The following is a 22,267-nucleotide window of genomic DNA, read 5'->3' on the forward strand; positions in this document are numbered from 1 at the left end:
AATATTGCTGAAGGGAGCTAAACAACAGAAGGAACTTGTCATTTTGTAGGCAATATTAAGGGAGGTATTGCCTAACTTGTAGGAAATGGGATTATGATCTCAACCTTAGGTTGTTAACTTCCCTTCTAGAAAGAGGGTAACTTCTGTTAATACGAGTGAGATGATTTAACTATAATTTTCCATCCCTTTCTTGTGGAGAGAATTTATGGCATTCATATCTCTCCTGTCCCCTGTGATGATAAGTGAATATGGAGTTACTGCATATGGTGCATGTAGGTAAAAGAATGGAGAAAATGAAAGTGAGGCATGCTGGTTTGGCTGCAAGGTAGTGTGGATGCCAAGGATTGGTTCTCCAAATAAGTTCTTTCTTTGATAATTATTTTGGACCAAGCTACCTACATTGGATTTGCCATCTGGAATCTTTCATTCGTTGCCCGAGCCTTGTTTGGTATTCTGTCCTCTTCAAGATTTGGCCAAGCACACTTTATTTGACTGCTCTTCTGCCACTATGTATTGGGCTTTGATTTAAGAAAAGAACCAGTTGAATTCATCTTTTGATCTCTTTGACAATGGTACTAAGGTGCTTGGCTTCAAATGGTTCCTGACTTGGGGAAAAGGAGGTAGAGACAATCCAATGTTTGATAGCCGACTCTCTGCGGTGTCTCTGGAACCATCAGATTGGCTCCCACCCAGCATTTCTCTCTTTGGTGTTGAGCTACTGCCCCTACCAGTGATTACATCAGTCTTACACCCAGTCCTACCAAGGGGATGTGACAGAGAGAAAGAGAGAGTGGAGGTTACGAGGAAGAAGATGTGGCATCCTAAATCAATTGTTGCTCCGTAAAGATGTTGAGCTAGTTATGACCAATTAGGTGATGAGGAATGCAAGCGAGTTTTAGTGCATCTGTTAGCTAGTTTTGGTCACATACAAGAATCAGCTCAAGTTGGGAAGCTGAATTCAATAGCTTCTGCAAGGAGACTTGTGTGATTAGCTTGCAGCTGATGGATTAATGGAGATAATATTCCTTTCAAGAAAAAAAGAGCCCGAGGTCTATTGAACCAGCCAGTCCTTATCACTTTAATTGGTTTGAGACATATGGATAACAAGTAGACAAAAGAAGAGTCTCTGTACACGCCAGAAGCAAAGAAATTTTGGCAGATTGGCAGATTGGCAATTTTGCACGGAAACTGGGGGGAGCAGATTGGCAGTTCAAAGAAATTTTGCACGTGTGAAAGCAAAGAAAAAGAAGGATAAAGAAATTAACAATCATAGCCTTCTCACGGAGTATGTGGAAACTATGTGTCTCAATATTCGATAATGATAAAAGTAAGATAATGTAGTAAAATGAGACGACCAAAAGTTACATCGAAAATATTCCCTATAATTATATATATTTATGAACCCAAAAATTCATACGTGAATGATAAGATTTCGATATTAAATGCAGTGAAGGGCTCAAAGGGAGTTGGCGTGTGCTTCTCACGTGAAAAGGGAGGAAAAAGAGAGACGCCACGCAGCCGTCGCTTCTATCCATTTCCTCTTCACGTCAAAGCTTGTGTTGGACCAAACAAATAATATGTTTAGGTGAAGCATTACCAATCTCATAAGGATAGGAACTACATTAATTGCACTCGGAGAAAAGAAAAGATGAGGGAGGGTGTTTGACCAAGCTTTCTTTGGTTCACTTTGATTTCTTTACCTTTACCATATTTTACACCTGAGGATAGATTTTGACATAACATCAGATTATTATTCTTATTTATAAATTAAAAAGATCAAAGATCTAAATCATAGAAATAATTCACTTACTATCGAATGAGATTTTGAATCATCAACGTTTAGTAAGTGATGATTGTGTTAGCTGTAATATTTGATAGGTTGATTTGATATTATCACTACACCAATACTTTTTATATGTGATATTATAATGCAGTGGTTTTTTTATTAAATAATTATGAAGAAAGAAGGAAAAGTAAACTAAGTGAAGCTTTTGTTCAACATGAGCCATATATTACAGTACCCACTGCTCTGTTGGGTCTGCTCTCTCTGTTCACTCTGCACCGCAGGCATTGAGTCCCGTCTTCCCAATGCCCGTTGCCTCCATCTCTCTCTCTCTCTCTCTCTCTCTCTCTCTCTCGTATGAGTGGTAACTGTTAAGTGCAGGAGGAGATGGGTCTCAAACCCCTCGGTCTGCAAATGATCCCATGGTGCTTCCACGTAGCAGCAGGCGCCACACGCCACTCCTCTTCCTCCTCCTCTTCCTGGTTCACCGCCCATGACGACGACGAAGCTACAGCAGACTCGCCGAAGCCCTCCGTCCGTCTCGTGGGCCCTGACGGCCACATCAAGCTCTACCACTGCCGTGTCTCCGCCGCAGAGCTCATGGCCAGCCACCCCCTCCACCTCCTCTGCCGCTCCGACGCCTTCGTCATCGGCCAGCCCCTCCCCGCCCTGTCCCCCGACGACCGCCTGCTCCCGGGCCACACCTACTTCCTCCTCTCCTCCCACTTCTTCCACTCCGCCCTATCCTTCGCCTCCCTCGCCTCCTGCTTCGGAGCCTTCAAGCAGCGGGTGGGCGGCGGCGGCGGCGGCGGCGGCGGCGCCCCTCTCCCGCGGCTCATCGAGATCCAGAAAACGGCCGCCGGCAGGCTCCAGGTCCGCGTGTCCGAAGAGTACCTGGATTGCCTGTGGAGATCGGCATCGGAAGAGGAGGCTATGGATAGGAGAGGGAGGAGAGTGTGCACCACCGAGGAGTTGGCGAAGGATTACAAGCAGTTGGTGAGCTGCCGCTCCTGGAAGCCGAAGCTGGAGACGATCAACGAGGCGGAGCGGAGGAGGAGGAGCGGCGGTGCCCCTTTTGGTGGGATTGGCAGAAGGAAGAAGCGTGCCCACCTCAAGAACAACCACCACAACAAGGAAGACACCGGCTGACATCAATTCCTCTGCTGCTGAATGCATATGCACTTCCTTCTATCTTTCATTGTAACACACATACATATCCCATCAACATTATTGCAAACAACACCATGAGACACAAAACGATTGCAAGTTCACCGGTTCTTAGTCGAGAGAGAGAGAGAGAGAGAGAGAGAGGAACGCAGGGTGGTCGTCGCAGGAGCGGACAGAAAGAGTGGTCAGACTGGTCGTCCCCTCTTCCTCGATTACTGCATTCAGAGTCGTCGAATTCCAGCACGTGCGACGGTGACTGCGTTGATCTCTTAGTTCCGTGTTTGGACTTTGGTTCACTATCCAACCACAGCACATTGCAGTATGCAATCCAAATCTCAATCGGTGGCGTATCTATTTAGTTCGATTCTCGTTTAATAGATTAGGACTTTTGAGTAGAAGGCGATTGTTGATCCGATCTGCATACCATAGAGTTAGAAATGATTGTCAATCCTATCTGATTCGTGATATGACCTCCCAAATTGTTTTACTCGTTATCAGCCTCGTTTGATTTTGCAGAATTATTATATAGAGTCACATATGACAGAAAATATTACATAAGAGTTTTCGATAATTTTTTTGAAAAAAATATATTTTATTTTTTCCAAGGATGTACTCCTCTGATGCATTTGCTTGTGATGTCTCAACAACGACAAACTAGAGTGAGGGTGAAGTCGACACATGAAGGTGTGACAACAACGATAGACGAGAGTGAAGACGATCGGTGATAAATGATAACGAGGGTTATTATGAGTATTGCTATAGAAAATATGGGTATCATACGAGAAAAATACAAACACATTACTAGAAAAACCAACAATGAGAAATATTTTTTAATAAAATCATCCTATAATTTTTTCCATAATTATATCCTTCCTATTACTTTAATTCACTTTAAAGTTGGTAAATAAAAATATTACGATGTTGTTGAAAACCATTATAATCAGTTTGGTTTAGTGGGTTTCAGTGTATATAAATATATCATAATTAGATTTCGAAGGCCTAAAGCGTTATTTGGATGCTCTACAGGGATAAATATGTAAAAAGACATAATATTTTCAGATCACATGATGCGTTTACGATCAAATCAATCCGTCAATCCTGATGCATTCATCATTCCCTAAACTTCAGAGGTTCTTCCTCAGACTCCATTCCACTACCTCAAACCCTAATCCTCCCTTCTCCTCCCTTTCCCAATGGCTTCTCCTATCCAGCTCCATCTCCATCTCGACCAGTCGCCACCTCCGCCAATTCCTCGCTCGCGGTATCGCCGCTGGCCTTCTCCGGAACAGCCACCTCCATCTCTGGAACTCCCTCCTCCACTCGCTCGCTCGCGGCCCCAACCCCGACCTCTCCATCTCCCTATTCGATCTGCTCCGAAGAGCCGGCGTCGACGTCGACAATTACGCCTTCACCGCCGTCCTTAAAGCCGTCGCCGCGTTCCCACGCCCCAAGGAGGGCGAAAATATTCATTCTTTGAGCCTGAAACTTGGGTTCGAAAGTGAAAACTTCGTTCTCAACTCCCTCATCCATATGTACTCTGTCTGCGGCTTCCATGTCGCTGCAAGGAGGGTCTTTGATTTGGCCGAGGATTCCGCCCGTGACGTGGTGTCCTGGAGTAGTATGATATCGGGGTATTTGCAGGTCGGTTTGTGCCAAGAAGCGTTGTCGGTTTTTGGGAATATGGTCCGTAGATCAATCACGATGGATGAAATCACTCCAGTGAGTGCGTTGATTGCTTGTGGGAGGATCGGAGCGATCGAGCCTGGAAGAAGGATCCATGCCCTGGTTGTCATCTATGGTTTCGATCTGAACTGTTTTTTGGGCTCTTCTCTGATTAATATGTATGCAGGGTGTGGCTATATTGAGGATGCTCGCAAGTTGTTCGATCGAATTCCTGAAAGGAATGTTGTCTGCTGGACATCGATGATTTCTGGGTACACCCAATCGGGTCAGTTCAGGGAGTCCATCGAGCTGTTCAGAGAGATGCAGATGGCTGGAGTTAGAGCTGAAGATCCCACCGTAGCTTCTGTTGTGTCATCTTGTGCACAGCTGGGCGCGCATGCACAAGGAAGGAATATCCAGAAGTATTGTGATGTGAACAAGATAGGAAAACTCCTATCCGTGAAGAATGCTCTAATTGATATGTACTCAAAGTGTGGGGACATTCAGAGAGCTTTCGAGGTTTTCCAAGGACTTGCCCAGAAGGATGTAATTTCATGGACTGTGATGATATCCGGTCTGGCATTGAATGGATATCCAAAGGAGGCATTGGATTTGTTCTCGGAAATGGAATTATCAGATGAGGCCATGCCAAATGAGATTACATTCCTCGGTGTTTTAACTGCTTGTAGTCATGGAGGGTTTGTCGACAAAGGGTACCACTACTTCAACAAAATGGTACATCGCTACGGACTCATGCCTCAAATAGAGCACTATGGATGTATAGTTGATCTTCTTGGTCGTGCAAATCTTCTGGAAGAGGCAAAAAAGTTCATCAAGGAAATGCCAATTAAACCTGATGTGGTCATTTGGCGATCGCTGCTTTTCGCTTGTCGAGGTAAGGAGAATGTCAAGCTAGCAGAATATGCAGCAGAAAGAATTCTGGAATTGGAGCCAAGGAGGTGTTCGGGGCATGTTTTGCTGTCAAATATATATGCTGTTTCATCAAGGTGGAGTGATGTGAACAAGGTCAGAGGAGTTATGCGCAATTGGAGCATACATAAGATACCAGGGTGCTCTTTCATTGAATTGAATGGAATAGTGCATGAGTTCTTAGCTACAGACAGATCACACCATCAGTCAGATATGATATATGAGTTTCTTTGGGTGATCCATGGACACCTATTTTCGGAATCATACGATGAGTCCTGTCTTTCAACATGGGAGGGACCATGAATCAAACTTGACGAAAAGTACAAGGTTGTGAATCATGATCTCACCTTTATTAGGAGCTAGGCATTTTTTGATTAATCAGGAAACAAAGGAACCTTCTTCTTTTGTTTCAGTGGTTAGGCACTAGGCGCATCCGGCGAAGAGGCAGCCCCCTCTGCCGCTGCCGCTTGAGGAGATAGAAGATCACAGTCCTAGAGAGTAGGAAGAGGGAGGATGCCAAGGTGATGCAAAGCTAAGGGAGCAAGAGAAGCCCAGCAGTGGATCATCATAAGTTTCACAGAACTCGGAACGGCTGCCTGGTCTATTACTTTGCTTCGCTTGCCTGTTATATTTCAAGGTTAGGTTTCCGTACTCTTGATACCTGATCATGCAGTCTGCAATAGTCTTGCAAATGTTTACACAATATTGGAGTAGTTGACCTCGACAACTTTCGTAGGATATATGCTGTCGATAGGGGCAACGTTCGCTGCCCCATTGACATTTGATATGTCAACACCAGCAGTCAGAAAATGGTAAAATAGACTGATCAAATTTATCATGTAAAACATGAATCAAAATAGAAAATATTTTACACCAGCAGTATCATTTATTTTTACTCTCAAATTATAGTTTGCTTTGCTCATCATATCATAAGTCTGGTTTACTTAGTCAACTGGAACTGGAACTCTATTTTCTTCTTTTTTGGTGCTTACTTAACTTTCAGTCTTGATCAAGTGTAAGTCTTAACCAATTTCGAAATTTCTCTATATAGCAAACACCATTATTACTATTAATTTTCCTTTGGAAGACTATAGCGGCATATTGAAGAAAAATGGATGAACATCATGAATTCATTAAATCATTCTCCTATTCTTGGAGAAGGGTGTGTTGAGTTATTTGGGGAAGTACGCAGAAGTAGAATATTTACTTAGCGATGGTCATTTAAGTTCCAAGAGCCAACTCACTTTATGTTTACATGTGTTTGGTAAACTTCATGCCTTGGAAGCACAATAATAATCACCAGTCTAGGAATGCACAGAAAAAGAAACAATGGACTGTCACCTTCCATTCATCAGAAATAATTTATATTTCAAACAGTAGCACTTAACACTTGATATTTCCCACCCACAAATCTCTACAATCTACCTAAATCATTCTTTTTCTTTCTTTTCTTCACAGTAATGTGAGCCATGAGCGACATACATTTCTAACAAATCAAGGAGTTCCATTGTCTGATAACAACTGTGAAGGATGATAACCACAGTACCTGTGCACAGGATGAGGACTTCCATTTTGACTGATGCTTCAATTGTGTGTGTGTGTGTGTCAACTATCAAAGAAGAGAACTGTTCTAGTTTCTTGACATTGTGTAGTTTAAGAGCATGTACATTGAAGAAGCATGTTGGGTTTAACATGTACAACTGATGCAATACACAGACCTCCCCATATCTGTCTTTATTTCCTGCAAATTAAGAATAACTTCTTGTTACATGTCATGGATGAGAATACTGAGAGCATAAAGTCCAGGTATAGTAAGACAAATAACTTGTTTATCTAACTTAAATGAAATATCTAGAACAGCTATGGGGGACTTTGGCTTCATAAATGAAGAGGTTCTCAACAAGCATAATGGAAAAGATGAACTACATATGAAAAGCATTTTCAGGTTCTGTTGAGAATGATACTTTGCTTGAGGTGATCAAACAATAGTAGGATGGATGGAATAAAAATATATCTCCTTGTAGAACTCCAAGTATCATGTGGGAACAGTACATATTTCTATGTATTATGCTTTGGCTGATGTGAGGAATGCTTCTTACCATTATTTCTATGGTTACATGCTAAGCCATCTATTTCTACTTATCAATCACCAATACAACCATAAATGTTAGTAGTGATAAAAAATACATAAACTTGAAAAATGAAAAGAAGCACAAACATATCGAGGAAAAAAAAAAGATTTAATTGAATGCATTACTGTGTCAAAAGTCCTATAAAAATTGAACTCTCTTCTGTAAAGCATCCAAGAAACTCTTTGTACTAAATAAAAAAAGGATGCTTCTGGTTAGGGATTTTTCCAATGGGCTTGTTGCATTAAACCCAATTTCTTGCCTAGATATTCAAGAACATTGCACAGGAATGAATCATCATGATCTTAGAGAATATTGGTGCATACCAAGGGAGTTTAAAGGTGTCTTTCCACCGCCCCTGCTTGAGACAAGTGGCATAAACTTTGTCGAGCCGAATAATTATTTCCGAAAAGGTTGGTCTCACTACAGGATCAGGATCCCAACATTCTTCAATTAATCTGCCAAAAAAACAAAAAAAAAGGAACATAGTTTAGACACTATTTGTTCATCATGAGATGCGAATGATTTGGTGAACATCTGTGTAACCACTGAAAATAACAAAGACATGGAAGAAAATTGTATGATGATCTGATCCCTAACTTTGCTCCGTTCATCCAGGCGTTTTCATGACATGCATTTTTCCAAGAGAAGCTGGTAGTTGCAAAGCTTCTCTGGTCTTTCTATAGACAGGTAGCATAACATGTGCAGAGTAGTCGTTAGTGCTAGCATATAAGGCCGAGATAATAGTCTAAAGCAAAGGCATCAAAATAATTAGATGAAGATATGACATCCTCAAGATATGTCAGAACATGTCATATTGATACACATATAATACTAACATGGAGATTTTTTTTTTTTTTTATGGGGGTGTAGTAATGAATTATCAGCTATCTACCATAATTTATATGAAGTTAGAATTTTGGACTTATAATTAGTAGTCGATCGAAATGGGCCAAAATATATCGAACTTAGTCAGAATGTTTACTTGGAAATACAATAAAAAGAGAATGGGAGAAACAGAAGAAAATGCAGTGACTTTAGCAATATGTCAAACTTACTCTTTTACATCTAGAGGATAACCTTTTGATTTGTTCTTCATTAGGGGTCTCAACCCATCCAAGCAAATCATTCTAGCAGCTTCTTCTGGGCCCTTTGGGTGAAAGGCTGGTGCTCCTTCAATCATCTGAAACCATCAAGAGAGTATATAACAATCAAAAAGAGAGGAAAAAAAAGTAATATTTACTATTGATAAATTAACAATTCATATAACACCAAGACATAAAATTACAGTCGATCTTTCATTGTCCATTTAAAATGCAAGGCAAAGTTTTAGGCCAACTTCTTGTTGAACCTGCCATTATCTTCCTCCCAACTTTCATATCCCTCTTAGCACAGTCTCCAGCAGAACTGCTGAAGAGGATGCCTTCAACAAATGCAAAATGCATGACAACATGTATCTTGCACATGAAACAACCTACTTTCTATATCCAGCTTTCCTCATGGTATGTTGCATTGTGAGAAGGAAGACCTCTTCAATAGATAATGACTTTAATGTTATTAACTTCAGCAGAGACTACATAATGAAATCTATTGACATTCTTAATTTGAGATTCATTTGATATAAAATACAATCAAGATGTAAGGTGACAATATGTTGAAAAGTTTCATATTTGCATAGAGAAAAGCAAATTCCTACAGCAGCTCCACGAGGTTTTTGTACATGCTGTCTGATGGGTATGACTTTTCTACAAGAAGTCAAAGATGCCAAACCTGTTAAAAAGAACTTCCAATCTGTCAAGAGTCCTCAATACCGAGCCAATTATCACCATATTCTTGCTTTCTCTCTCTCTCTCCTTGTTCCCATTCTCCCTAACGTTCGCTAGGAACAAAAAACAAAAAAACAGATCTGCTAGGAACATGTATGCCCTGATGTGAAAAATGAGAGCCCAACAGAGACCATCCGTTCGACCAAATGTGTAGCACAATCAACTATTTTAGCCATCTTTTGTAATTTATATTGAATATAACATAATTTACCATGGTCCATGGTAAATATGATTCAATAGTCAGACTACAATTAAAACCACTTCATGAGGTTTCAAGATGAATAAATAATTTAACAAAAATTAGCAGAAAATTGTCCAAAATATGAAGATATTTCCATGAATATTTCAAATATAGGAAAACAATATGAACAAGCTAGTTGATGCCTGATGGCAAGTACCAGTTAGATACTGTGTAATGGTTCACAGATAATACTAGTTTGCTCTGCTACATATTAGTACAAGCATCTGTTAAGAGATTGATATTTTTTTTCTCCTTCAGTGTCAAAAAGTGACATTTTTCATTATAAAACACTGAAAACTGTTAGAAGAAAGTTATAGCTTTACGAACCTCATAAAGAATGAGACCAAAGGAGAATGCATCAACACTTCTGTCAAATATTTCATCCCTGTAAACCTCCGGTGCCATGTACAAACCTACCAGAAGACATTGTTACTTTTAAACTGTAAGAATATTGATTCAAACAAGCATCAGACTCTTGTCCAGTGCTTTTATAAAAAAAAAATATGTACATTTATTTAGTGAAGTAATGAAGTGATACAGAGTTCATTCTTTTATTTTTCAACAGTGAAATACATAAACTAATACATACAACCATTGCTTGTCATGATACAGTTCAATCTTCAATAGTAACAACATTGCAGCTAGAGATAAACAATAATCAACCTAGAAATTTTGTTTTAATGCTTCTTATTCTATTGGATAGTCTTGAACATCACTGCTCTCATAATTTGGTCTATCCAATAGCTAATAAAAGAAACCAACTTAGACATCAGTAAGCAAAATTGGTTGTTTGTTGTCATCTACTCTATAATCTAATCCAAGTCGAGAAAAGAACATTAAGATAAGAGAATCATTTTTTTAATTAGGAATGCTAGAATGGGAAAGAAATAACTGAAAAAAACCCAAATGAAGGCAACAAGAAATAATATCGAGCAAGTGCAAAATGCATATCAAATATGAACTAGTATGTTTTCTTATTTTGGATTGTTGCACCCAATCTTTATGATACATGAATTTTAATTTGCTTTTGCTCTATTCACCAGTTGATATTTATAATAATTAGATTCTCATAGATTAAGCATGCCAATCACTTTTACTTCTTTATTCTTTTTCACAAATAATTTTTAACTTATCAGTTGTCATTATCTCAGAAGAATCAATGTCAAATAGAAATTTGATGTAATTTTCCAATAAATCTGCTTCTGGTCCATTATTTAGAAGTGCATCTGTCATCCAGATTCACAAATATGACATTTAAAGTAACTAAGATGATTATTATTGACTTCAATCAAGTAAATGATAATTTACTTATGGAACTGGATTCTTGAATAGAATACTTTGTACTTGCTATTAGGGAACTACTCAAAAGAGGATACAGATACATTTCCATTCAAGAAAGAAAGGAAACAGCAGAGTATATTATCATATAGTGCTTTAAATTAGTCCTTGGCATACAAAGCAAAGCTAGTTCAAAAATACATTAAACACATTCCACTCATAGAAGTATCACTTAAAGTACATAACAATGTACATATGGAGTAGCAATAAAATTTTCACACTCCTAGAGGGAGCTTGGTCTGTCAGATTCTGAATGCTGGTTGAAAAAGCAAAAGGACTTACTCAAGTTGTCAATTTGAGCTTTGGAATCTGCCAATTTTGCTTTATTAGGTGAAATTTTTGATAGGTTGACTAACCCAAAGCCTCCAACCTTCAATTGTCCACCACAATCGAGCAAGATATTTCTGGCACCTTACCAAAACTTTGAATATTAAAGTACAGTACATGAACAAATGATCAAATTAAATCGCAATGCATGATATATATGTATGAAAACGAGCTCACTTCCTCATTGGTCCATCTTACTTTGGTTTTAAATTGCAGTGAATGATTGGGTCTGGTTTACATTGATGGAGATAATTCATTCCCCTGAATATGAAGCAATAGCCACAGCATCAGAAACACTTTTCATGTTACTGGAAACAAAAGCCCTTATATAGATTCAGATACATGCAGTGAAACAGGAGCATTTGATACACTCTGCACTAGTTTTGGTGATATTAGCCTGTAAGAATACCACACATTATTTTTGGGAATATCTACTATATGGTAACTATATCATTGGTTTTTAACACAACTAAGTGCAGTTGTCGTTTAAGGTAATTGAGTGCTTTGTTCCTCCACATTTCTCAACATAAACTGCATATCATCACATCTCTTGCAATGAGTACCAAAAGTGAACTTTGCTTCTTTCTAACTAATATGTTGAATCTGCTCATGACAATCACCATATGGCCAAAAAAAACAAGTTCAGATGAATTTATAATTTTGGGCATCATAGTTGCAACTAGTGCCCAATCCATAATCCTTTACGTTCAGGAAAAAGCCTGCTGGCATTGATGGTGCTTCTGCTGTTATTGGTAATGACTGTACGTTTAAAGTTCCGTTTATTAAGTGCAAATGAGCATAAAAATATACAAAAGGAAGCAAATAATAAACAAGACGTAGTCATGGTGTCCTTGCTAATGTAGCTCATCACAGTCGGAAAGATAGTTGCACTTTCTCTCTTAGGTATTAGCCAAATCATGAAGTTCTATTGGTGGGACGTTATGTAAGATAAAAATTCCACAAGTTTCTACAAACAATATCACTAGCTTTTTCAAATTCCTAAAAGTGCAACTTCAAATATCAAAACAAAATTTATAAGCTACAGTTTCATAACCAACCTTGCAGCAAGCAATTCTAAGGAGTTTACTATAAGCTTTGGACAAACTTTGAAAGTAGTTTGTTGCATACCTGGCAATTTCAAGAGCATATCTAATAACTTTATGGGGCTGCAGACGTCCTTTCTTGTGAAGGTAACTCCCTAAGTCACCCTGAGTTTTCACAGAGAAGAGAATCAAAACATAATGAATTAAAAACTAACATGATACTCTTGTAGATAAAAAAATGTGGATAACATTCTGATGAGATAGAGTCATAGACAATAGAAAGGCAAGAGTGATTTATTTTGCAAAAATCATAAGGCAATGAACATGTGAAGGTATGGTAAGTTGAAGAATTGGAGTAGTCCATAGATTACTTACTTTTGGATGGTACTCCGAAACAATCATCATTGGTATATTTTGGGTGACAGCTCCTACAAACTGAATTACATTCGGATGACGGGCCCTTTGTAACAGATTCAGTTCATATTTGAATGCATTTCTGCAGATGAAAGACATCTTAATAATGTACAAAACAAAGCAAAACAAAGAACAGAGAATATGCAAGAAACGAAGTCTATAAACAGTTTCTATAAGTATGATATCAGGGACAGACAGAATAAGGACATCAGAGAAAGCCCTTCTAGTGGTGCTGAAAAATCAGGTGAGTGTTTTATGGGACAATCACAACATTCGAATTTGCTACATAAAAAGATATAATCAACTCATAGTTCAGGAGAGTTTGACTCAGAACAATTTCAATAAATAAAAATGACCTACCACCTATTCTTTTATATCTTAAAGCTTAAAAAGAGCAGGTTAAGCAGTTACACTCTATCTGGGTCTGAATAGCTTTCTCTGTCAAGGATTTTCACAGAAACCTTTGTACCATTCCACTTAGCGACTTGGTAAGTATCCTGACAAAATGTTGAAAAAGGAAATAATGAACTTCCATCAATCAATAAAAGAATTACCATATGGCTTAAAGAAGCATCAATAAAACGATGACCAAGGAATCAATAAGGAGAATAATGCAGCTCTATTGCAAAATTAAATTCAGTTTATATATCTTGAATCTAGAAGAACAGGCATGAACTAAACTATATGGTATCAAAAAACTACAACACCAAAGAAATGATGTTTTCCTGCAACCGCCACTTTCTGGTACCTTATTCCAAATATTAAATCCAATATTTTGTATGCTTTATTGACCTGCTATTTCTTATCATATATGTTTTCATCAGCATATAAAGCAGCCATATAACCCTCATATGTCGCTACAATTATCATTTAGCATCTTTTTCTGTCCAGACCATAATTTCAAATGATTCACACTATCTTTATCATCAGATTCTCCCGTCCAAAAGGATAGAAACATAACATCGCGATAGAAAATAGAAATGGATAACTGGCATATGTCTATTTTCTGAAAATGTAGCATATAAGCTAAATATGTCATTCATGTTAGACACTTAGGTGTAGGCAAAAGTCAGGAAGAACATGCCTTTAGGACCTCTTCACCTCGTCGGAACTGAAGCTCCCCTGGATTTAGCTCATACTCTGGAACTTCTTGGGGATTTGACACAGCCATGGGAGTCCTCCTGGTTTTCTGGAGACATCAGGAGAGAAATTGAGGAGGTTCTTGCTCCTATTAAAAGAAATGGTTTGGTAGGAAAAAGAAGAAATACCGGGACTTTGGCTCCTCGAGCTTTCAAGATGCTGTACACTTCAACGTTGCCGTAGTACTTGGCATCTGCAGCAGCCTACGATGCAATAACCAGGTTGTGAACGCCCTATTTTCTATCAGTCGCAATAGGATTTATCCAAAAGCATGTTCTAACACTAAACGAACACATGGAAGCATATGAGATATCACAAGCAGCAGAAAGATGAGATTTTTACCGTGCTGCCCCACCGATCCCTGGCATCGATGTTGGCTCTCCAGCTCAACAACAGCTTCACGACACCGATATGTCCCTCACACGCCGCTATATGTAGCGCCGTCCTGCCGTCCAAATCGATGCTGTTCACGTCGACGCCATTCTCCATGAGCTCCTCCACCCCCTTAGCGTCCCCCTGGCACGCCAAGAACAGCAGCTGCATGGTGGAGTCGAGGTTCTCCGGCACCGTGAGCTCCTCCCTGGCGGGGCTCCTCGTCCCACGGTTCGGATCTAGCGAGGACTGCCGCCCGAAGCTAAACCTACTGACATTGCTAAGCCGCGGGTCGAAGGAGAGGTTGCGCTTGAAGCTAAACCTCCCGCTCCTCCTCACAGAACCCCCAGAGAGCTGCCGCGAAATGCCGCGCTTGAGCTGCTTCGCCGCCTCCATCTCCGTCGATCTCCTCGTCCCCGAAAGCAGAGCCTCCAACTCCCACCAATTACCAAGAACAAACACGAAAGGAAAAGTGGGGGAGTTGAAGATCACATCCTCCACGGTGGTTTCGGAAGGAGATCAGAGTTACACCCCGGTTTCGATCCAGAACCGGGGAGACGATTGGTGAGTGGAGGGATGGGGGGATCGAGGGGAAGGAATTGGAGGGAGGTGGAGAAGAAGGAGGGGAAGGGAGGGAATGGGGGCGGATTTGGGGGTGTGGAGGAAGCTGCAAACCCTAGTTTTCCGGAGAAGAGGACAGCGAGGCCGCCTTTTATCGGAGGGAAGGAAGTGGCGGTTAAATAACCGCAAATCTGTGGCTCTGACTTATTCCTTTGAACACAAAACATGCACCATTTCTCATCCCTTATTCTTCCTCTTAAAATTATATTTGGCCATTAAATTCATATCAAGATTTACAAATGCATTGTCAACCTCATAGCATTTAATATCTTTCTAGCAGATTGCACTCTCAGATCAAAACATTACGTTGTGGAAGAGGAATTTGGACACACTCTGCCTCTTATCAGTGCAAAGAACAGATCAAGCTACTCCCTTGAGACACACACGACCTGCTTGCCCACATTATTGCCGGTGAAAAGGCCGACGAATGCTGCCGGTCCGTTCTCGAGACCTTCGTTCATGTCCTCGATGTAAACAATCCTCCCCTGCTTGTAGAGATCTATGATGGTGGGCAAGAACTTGGGGAACAGGTGCAGGTAGTCGCTCTGGATGAAGCCCTCCATCCTGATGCGCTTCATCACGAGGGTGTAGAGGTTGGAGATCCCCTTGGGGTCAGAGACGGCATGCTGAGAGACCATCCCGCATACGGCGACCCGACCATGGACTCTCATGTTGAGCAGTGCTGCGTCAAGCATGGCGCCGCCTACGTTGTCGAAGTAGATGTCGATGCCCTTTGGGAAGTAGCTGCAAGTTTCAGTAGATCAAGAGGCACAAGGATGGTTTGGGTGAGTTCAAACTTGCAGCCAATGTGTAATGATGAATCTGTGAAGTTATCGGCAACATCTGTAAAATGCACATGGTATAAAATGCTGAAATGCAGTTCAATTTCTTCTCGGACCTCTCAAGTTCATGGTATAAAATGCTAAAATACTTAATTCCAAGTTAACAATGGTAAACCAACTCAAGTTATAATATCAGAGTGACGTTTTTTCTATCTCATAGATCAAGAAGAAAACATAAAACAAGAGAGTCGAATACGTTCATGTGCAATAACTCAAATATATATGCAAACTTTAAGAAACTGAAGTGAGATGGATTGACTTTGGATCTGGAGGAACCTAAGGTACTTGAGCATAACAGAGAATCAATAAATTTGAGATTGAATAATATAACACGATTTTTAGGAAGTTCAACATCAATTTTTACATGAATCAAAATTTGTAGGTCATAGTGAATTGGTTGAGCTGGGGAAGAATCTAAGGGAGTGGCATGAGATATACACAGACCTTCTCAAGGCTTCAGTCAAGTCAGGTTCCTCTTTGTAATTGAATGCTTCATCAAACCCTAGCTTGTTCTTCAGAAGATCAACCTGATACAAAGTTCAATTAGTAAGCCAGAAAAGCAAAACTGATATATGACTCGATCTCAAGAAAAGGCAAGCCCTACCTTTTGTGCTGATCCAGCACTACCAACAACATAACATCCATGCAGCTTGGCAAGTTGACCCACAAGCTGACCAACTGCTCCAGATGCAGCAGATACAAAGACAAAATCCCCTTTCTTTGGAGCACAGATCTCGTAGAAGCCAACATAAGCCGTAAAACCAGTCATACCTGTTCCCCACAAATGTTTATAAGACCATGATGCCTCTAAGCTTACGAAACATGTCAAAGAAATTATATCTGCATTTAATGGATCCAAATACAGATGCCAGTTAAGCTGGTAAAAGAGTTGCACTCTACCAACTGTACAATGTAAAGATACAAACATTAAGTAGGTGCACCTTGTCAAATGACCAAATGAAGAAGAAAGAAGAAAGAAGAGGTGATATTTGAGAAAAGAACTTTAAAGCCGAAAAATAGCATCATTTCATGCAAGGTTTTAAAATTTGGAAAGATATTAATTTCAGTAATCTACTGAATTGGTAAGGTAAGGGTGTACCAACTACACTCTATACTTTTGGTATCAAAAAAATAAATATCTGTTGGTGCCAAACATGATTGTCCTGCATTGGTTCTTACTCGGACCGATAAATACTGATCGATAATCACTGTCCCAGCCGGTTTTTTTAAATCTTGATCTGATACAGTCACAAAATGTACTTAGTGATTAATATGAGGGTTCTTTTATGAGCATGTGGTACATAAATTAGACCATGTAAGATATGAGAACTGATATGGGAACAATTTAATTAGAACCAGAGACGGCATGCAAGAACAGATACATACCGAGAAGTCCCACATGGTATGAAAGAGGGACATCAAAGACCTCAATTTTTCTCAGTTGCTCAGTCCTGACAATAGTACTGTACTCTTCCCAGCCAGTTAGTCCTGTGATGTAGTCGCCAACACAAAAATTTGGGTTTGTGGAGTCAACAACTTTAGCCACCCCAAAGCCCTCTATCACCTTCATGGAAATGACAACCACCAAGTCAGCCACTGGGAGCTTGAATATGATAATATTTTATCATCACATTATTCAAGTTTTCATATGAGAGAGATGATATGCACATGAAAGTATGCATTGTAATGATGTTAAGCATCAGGCAATTCCTCACATGTTAGTGATTTAAGCTTGAATATGCATGTTAAACAAGAGAGAGAGACAAGAGAGAGAGAGAGAGAGAGAGAGAGAGAGAGAGAGCACTAATAGTTTGCAATTTCTTGTCTTTATCCTGTCATAAGGATACAAAAGAATCAACTTATTAATGTTTTCATACTCATCACCAAGAAAAAAGAAAAGATTGAAGAATCATCATAAGTAACGGAGTTTCATGTATTTGTTGTCCTTTTTTGATGAAGTTGTTTGCTCAAAAAGATGTAACAAATAGCTCATTTTTCAGCTGAGCTATTTCAGCAGCATTATTACGAACAGGTAACATGCTGCTGTTGGAGCAGAGCAATCTCCTTGACTTTGGAATTTGGCCAAGAAGTACTTAACCAAACATAAAGGGAATAGATGATTTATTCTGCTCAAGAAACAAAAAGATTTCAAGAGGAGAGAAGAAGAAGCCAAGTTTCTGATTAATTATCTTTTTCCCCTACAAGTATATTCTTATCAATAGCAAAGTGGGATGGAAATGATTCACCAGTGAAGAGCATCCCAAAGCTCAGAAATCACTATGTCAATCTCACCTCAGAAAAATGAGGCAGAAATTTCAATCTCTTTCCATCTTGAAAGCAGAAATCTTCTGATACGAGATTATCACGACAGATCAAACGGTATAGATTAGAGGTGAACGGAGGATCATACCGAGCCGGGCTGAAACGGAGGGATATAGGAGTCAGAGTAATCCCTCATCCTCCCCCTCATGTAGGGATCGCAGGAGAGGTACAGGTTCTTCACGACGATGGCTCCCTCCACCCCTGTGGGGGCTCTGAGGCTCGCCTTCCCCTGCCTGATCTCCATGGCCGTCTCCTTCGGAGCTCCCACCACGAACTCCTTCAGCACCACCTGCTTGTTCCTCACCATCTCCACCGCGGCTTCCCCCATAAGAAAGTACACAACCGAGCAGGCGAGCTACGAAGACGAAGAGGCGAGTGATGCGGGAGGTGAAGAGAAGGATCGCATGGGCTTTAATAGAGGGGATAGATCAGAGGCGCCGCAGTGCGCTTTCCTGACCGACCTGCGTGGCGTCTTTGGAGCCACGTCGAATCCAAAAGCCCTCAGAGACACTGCTTTACGTCCTCCTTTCGACGTTGACGTTGACTCTACGCCCGTTGACCGCGGGTCTTAGTACCGTACGTCGAAAATACTGTTGTACGGAACACGTATCTATTAAGATCACAGCATATCACGTGATTTCTGCGGAGAAATCTGTGCCATATGCTCGGTGGAGAATCTGGCAACAGTGTCAACCCGAATCCGTCCTCGGATCGATTCACTCAATCTTGCGGGAAGAACAGATGCCAAGCTCATGGTGTGCCAATCGACATCAATTAGTGTGCAAAGGCGGGTGGGTGTGAATGCTACCCGACGGAGAAGAAGGCTGAAGTGAACAAGCTGAAATAGATGCAAGCCAACCAGTGATTGGCTCACACTTCTTGCAGTCTTTGAATGGAATCTGTGTCTTTGCTAAATCAAATTGATGTTTCTATCATGATCGTCGAAGTCACATCAGCCACATTCACACTTCAATTTCATCAAGTAAAATATTAGAGGGCTTATCATGGATTGTCGATGCTAGTCGTCGTGTAGAGCTTACCTAAAACGGATAATTCCTTGTAGGTCGATCGCGTGTTTGCATTAATGAAATCATCGAGCACTCGACAAATAAGTTGAGGTTCGAAAACTCGATCTAATCGAATTTGATCCAATTTGCTTAAATAAACTATCCAATGGTCTAGAGAGATCAAATTTGGTAGCAACATTGGGGTTTAAGCTCCTAAGCCACACTTTGTCAGTTTAGGATGTTTGGTGCTCAAAGTGAAAGGGGGAAAGATTCATTTCCAAAGGTGATGCCATATTTCAAGACATTGGTCCAAGTTGAGGATTAGTGGGGCATTCATACACTTTGGTTGATGTTAATGGAAAGAGCTAATTTTATGTGACTCCCCTACATTTGTTCCTTATAGTCTATTATGACACTTTATTGTTTGAGATTGACATAAGAAATTAGCACCATTTCTTATTTTGGTCTGTTCACATTTCTCAGGTCTTGATGGTAGGTGGAGAGTGGGGAAACAAAGAAATCCACATCAATGTTGATCTGTGAGTCCAATCATAATTAACACTTTAATGTGATTAAAGGGACTTCAAAAAAATAATAATAATGTCATGAAGACTTGTAAGTTAGATGATGTGCCCATCAATGGCCTCCTATCATCATCATCATAATTATTTATAATAATGACTCATGTTCCAATTTAAGTCTTGAAAACTTGGGGTGAAGATTAAACTATATTAGACTCTAATTAGTGAAAAAAAATTTTGTTAAAATAAATAGATAGATCATATTTTAAGATAAATTCTCAAGAGATTTATGTTTGACATATGAAACATGATTAGAGGCATGAAAGTAAAGAGATATATATAAAAAAAAATCAAAATTATAACTTAAATCAAAATAAAAGGAGAGAATAAAAGAAAGAGTGAAAGGAAAAGAAGTGAAGGATGCAATTAGAATAAAGAGAGAGGATTTTCCTCTTTCTTTAAGGTAGAATAAAGAGAGAACTTTCCTCTCTCTCTCTCTCTCTCTCTCTCTCTCTCTCTCTCTCTCTCTTTAAGGTAAATCATGTATTAATAGGATGCAATTAGAATAAATTATGCTCAGACTCATAAGGTAGATGGTTTTTGGAGAGAGGGCTTTCCTTCCTAATCTTGCTACTTTGATGTCACTTCTTGAAATAATATAATTTATATTTTCTTGGAAAAAAAATAAAAAAGAGAGAGAATGCTTTTTGAAATAATATAGTTTCTAGTTGCTTGGAGAGAGAGAGAGAGAGAGAGAGAGAGAGAGAGAGAGAGAGAGAGAGAGAGAGAGAGGATTTCTTTTGTTGTGATTGTTGCTCACTCCAGCTAAAAGTCCAACAGGAGGTGTTCATGTCATGTCTGTGTTCATAATATCATCAAACATATGTAGACATAGGTGGAACACAGAATGATCCAATGTTATAATTCAGGTTATAACATTGGCTTCCCCTCACAAATCTGATCATGAAGAATTAAGGAACTAAGATCTCAAAGGTAGCTGAGAGCAGTGAAGAGTAAAGCAGGGGAGGAGTGAGAGATTGTGTTGCTTAGGAAGCTAAATCTCTGTACATGAAGTGTATACCAGCATGTGAAGAGGGTGTCGGCTTGAACAAGCCAATGCACAGACAACCTACTACGACCCGAAAGACCTCCACCTTCATCTCAGAGACAGCTCGGTGGGACATTGAGACCGGAAGCAACCCCATTAGCGTACTTGCAGGAGGACTGTGCTCGCTGACTGTAGTAGCTGAGCTTAATATCTTGCAATGTGATGCCACTGCATGGATTACTGGGGCTGCAGTCGAAGGTCACGGCCACCGGCGTCGCCGACGTCCCCCTGATGTTCTTGTACTTCACTTGACTGATCTTGATGCCGGAGCTCTGACCAGGGCAGCCTTTGTTCCCGGGGCAATAGTTCTGGTCGATGATGATAGGGTTTTGGACGTTGCGCATCAGCGCGTCCTCGAAGACGACTCCCCTCACCTGGCCTTGGATGCGTGTCCCCCATGTCTTGATCCTCACTCCGTTCTGTGTGCCGGAGAATGTCACCGTCTTCACGGTGACGTTTCTGACGCTCTCCTCTTGCAGCCCTTGAGCTCTGCCGAGGCTCCCGATGCTGATGCCGTGGCCGGGGCCGCAGAAGACGCGCTCGATCCAGAGGTGGGCGGTGCCGGGGCCGACGGAGATGCAGTCGTCGCCGGTCCGGATGTTGGCCTGGAGGATGTCGACGGCGGTGGACATCTGAACGTGGATGCCGTCGGTGTTGGGGCTGTTCCCCGACGCCACGATGTTGACTCGACTCAGCTTCACGTTCTGGCAGCGGAGGACCACGATGTGGAACAGCTTGCTGTCGATCGACGTCAGGCCGTCGACGGCGATGTTCTTGGAGTTGACGAAGGTCAGCGACTGCAACCAGGGGAACAAACACGAGTCGCATGATCGATCCATCTACCAGCTACGTACTGCAGAAAGGAAGAGCATGAGCCCCGCTTACCGATGTGCCTCTGGGGCAGCTGCGGCCAGCTAATTTGCAGGCCCACAGGCGACTCCCGCCGCCGTCGATGGTGCCACCGCCGCTGATGGAAACGCCATCGACGCCGCTAAAAGCTATCCACTGGTCCGACCCACCGGAGCCGGAAGGCGCAACCAGGGTTCCTTGGATCAGAAACTTGATCATGGAGTTCTTGCAGGGGCCACGGAAGACGACCTGCGTCACGAGGAACTTCCCGGCGGGCACGTACACGGTGGCGGGGCTCCAAGAGTTGCACGCGTAGGACCAAGCCTTGAGGAAAGACCGAGCGGAGTCGGCACTCCCGTCGGCTTTTGCTCCAAACTTCACCACGTCGAAGACAGCATCGTTTCCTGGCAGGAGGAAGACGAAGACGAAGAAGAGGGGGAGAAGGAAGAAGCTGCTCGTGGGGGTCGCCATGGCTAATGGCTGGTCCGAAGCAGCTCGAGCAGCATATAAAGCATGGAGCGGGTGGGAAATCCTGCAAAGCGATGCAGCCACCAACTCACACACACAGAGAGACTGCATGGTCTTCTTCCACCGAGGTGGGTTAGGTTAAGGTCTGGTAGAAATC

General features: G+C 41.1%; 4 protein-coding genes across 5 annotated transcripts; 2 read left to right on the forward strand and 2 right to left on the reverse strand.

The window, feature by feature from the left end:
• Positions 1-2,024: 2,024 nt before the first annotated feature.
• On the forward strand, positions 2,025-3,054 carry LOC103993506 (uncharacterized). Its single transcript, XM_009413596.3, has one exon. The coding sequence runs from the start codon at positions 2,171-2,173 to the stop codon at positions 2,930-2,932; it is 762 nt and encodes a 253-aa protein (XP_009411871.2). The 5' UTR covers positions 2,025-2,170; the 3' UTR covers positions 2,933-3,054.
• A 971-nt stretch (positions 3,055-4,025) lies between these two features.
• Positions 4,026-7,317, forward strand: LOC135618895 (pentatricopeptide repeat-containing protein At1g31430-like). 2 transcript variants are annotated; one of them, XM_065120302.1, is made up of 3 exons: positions 4,026-5,869; positions 5,956-6,179; positions 7,001-7,317. In XM_065120302.1, exon 1 carries the CDS (start codon positions 4,052-4,054, stop codon positions 5,843-5,845), a length of 1,794 nt encoding a protein of 597 aa, XP_064976374.1. In that variant the 5' UTR covers positions 4,026-4,051; the 3' UTR covers positions 5,846-5,869; positions 5,956-6,179; positions 7,001-7,317. The 2 variants fall into 2 exon arrangements, with proteins under 2 accessions (XP_064976374.1, XP_064976373.1); XM_065120301.1 differs by having other exon boundaries at positions 4,026-6,179.
• LOC135618896 (integrin-linked protein kinase 1-like) lies at positions 6,866-15,063 on the reverse strand. Its single transcript, XM_065120303.1, has 12 exons — positions 14,343-15,063; positions 14,129-14,203; positions 13,945-14,049; positions 13,272-13,357; positions 12,822-12,942; positions 12,532-12,611; positions 11,602-11,664; positions 11,359-11,480; positions 10,066-10,151; positions 8,730-8,854; positions 7,998-8,129; positions 6,866-7,283 (listed from the first exon to the last, which is right to left on the reverse strand). Exons 1-12 carry the CDS (start codon positions 14,766-14,768, stop codon positions 7,277-7,279), a joined length of 1,428 nt encoding a protein of 475 aa, XP_064976375.1. The 5' UTR covers positions 14,769-15,063; the 3' UTR covers positions 6,866-7,276.
• Positions 15,064-15,189: 126 nt separating this feature from the next.
• On the reverse strand, positions 15,190-22,128 carry LOC135619531 (polygalacturonase-like). Its single transcript, XM_065121637.1, has 7 exons — positions 21,679-22,128; positions 20,853-21,590; positions 18,246-18,512; positions 17,222-17,399; positions 16,440-16,606; positions 16,280-16,362; positions 15,190-15,737 (listed from the first exon to the last, which is right to left on the reverse strand). The coding sequence occupies exons 1-7, from the start codon at positions 22,111-22,113 to the stop codon at positions 15,359-15,361; spliced, it is 2,247 nt and encodes a 748-aa protein (XP_064977709.1). The 5' UTR covers positions 22,114-22,128; the 3' UTR covers positions 15,190-15,358.
• Positions 22,129-22,267: the final 139 nt, after the last annotated feature.

This window comes from Musa acuminata, chromosome BXJ2-8 (assembly GCF_036884655.1).
Source record: "Musa acuminata AAA Group cultivar baxijiao chromosome BXJ2-8, Cavendish_Baxijiao_AAA, whole genome shotgun sequence".
Classification (NCBI taxonomy): domain Eukaryota; kingdom Viridiplantae; phylum Streptophyta; class Magnoliopsida; order Zingiberales; family Musaceae; genus Musa; species Musa acuminata.

Bases quoted from the DNA above. Each gene is read 5' to 3' on its own strand.
- LOC103993506 (XM_009413596.3), top strand. From the start codon at position 2,171: ATGGGTCTCAAACCCCTCGGTCTGCAAATGATCCCATGGTGCTTCCAC.
- LOC135618895 (XM_065120301.1), top strand. From the start codon at position 4,052: ATGCATTCATCATTCCCTAAACTTCAGAGGTTCTTCCTCAGACTCCAT.
- LOC135618896 (XM_065120303.1), bottom strand. From the start codon at position 14,768: ATGGAGGCGGCGAAGCAGCTCAAGCGCGGCATTTCGCGGCAGCTCTCT. The intron at 14,204-14,342 runs GTAAAAATCTCA...ATTGCATCGTAG, and splicing joins GGGATCGGTGGGGCAGCACG to GCTGCTGCAGATGCCAAGTA. The intron at 11,481-11,601 runs GTAAGATGGACC...GTAAGGTGCCAG, and splicing joins CACTGCAATTTAAAACCAAA to AAATATCTTGCTCGATTGTG.
- LOC135619531 (XM_065121637.1), bottom strand. From the start codon at position 22,113: ATGGCGACCCCCACGAGCAGCTTCTTCCTTCTCCCCCTCTTCTTCGTC. The intron at 17,400-18,245 runs GTATGATCCTCC...ATTTCCATGAAG, and splicing joins CTCCGTTTCAGCCCGGCTCG to GTGATAGAGGGCTTTGGGGT. The intron at 16,363-16,439 runs GTAGGGCTTGCC...ACTTTGTATCAG, and splicing joins GTGCTGGATCAGCACAAAAG to GTTGATCTTCTGAAGAACAA.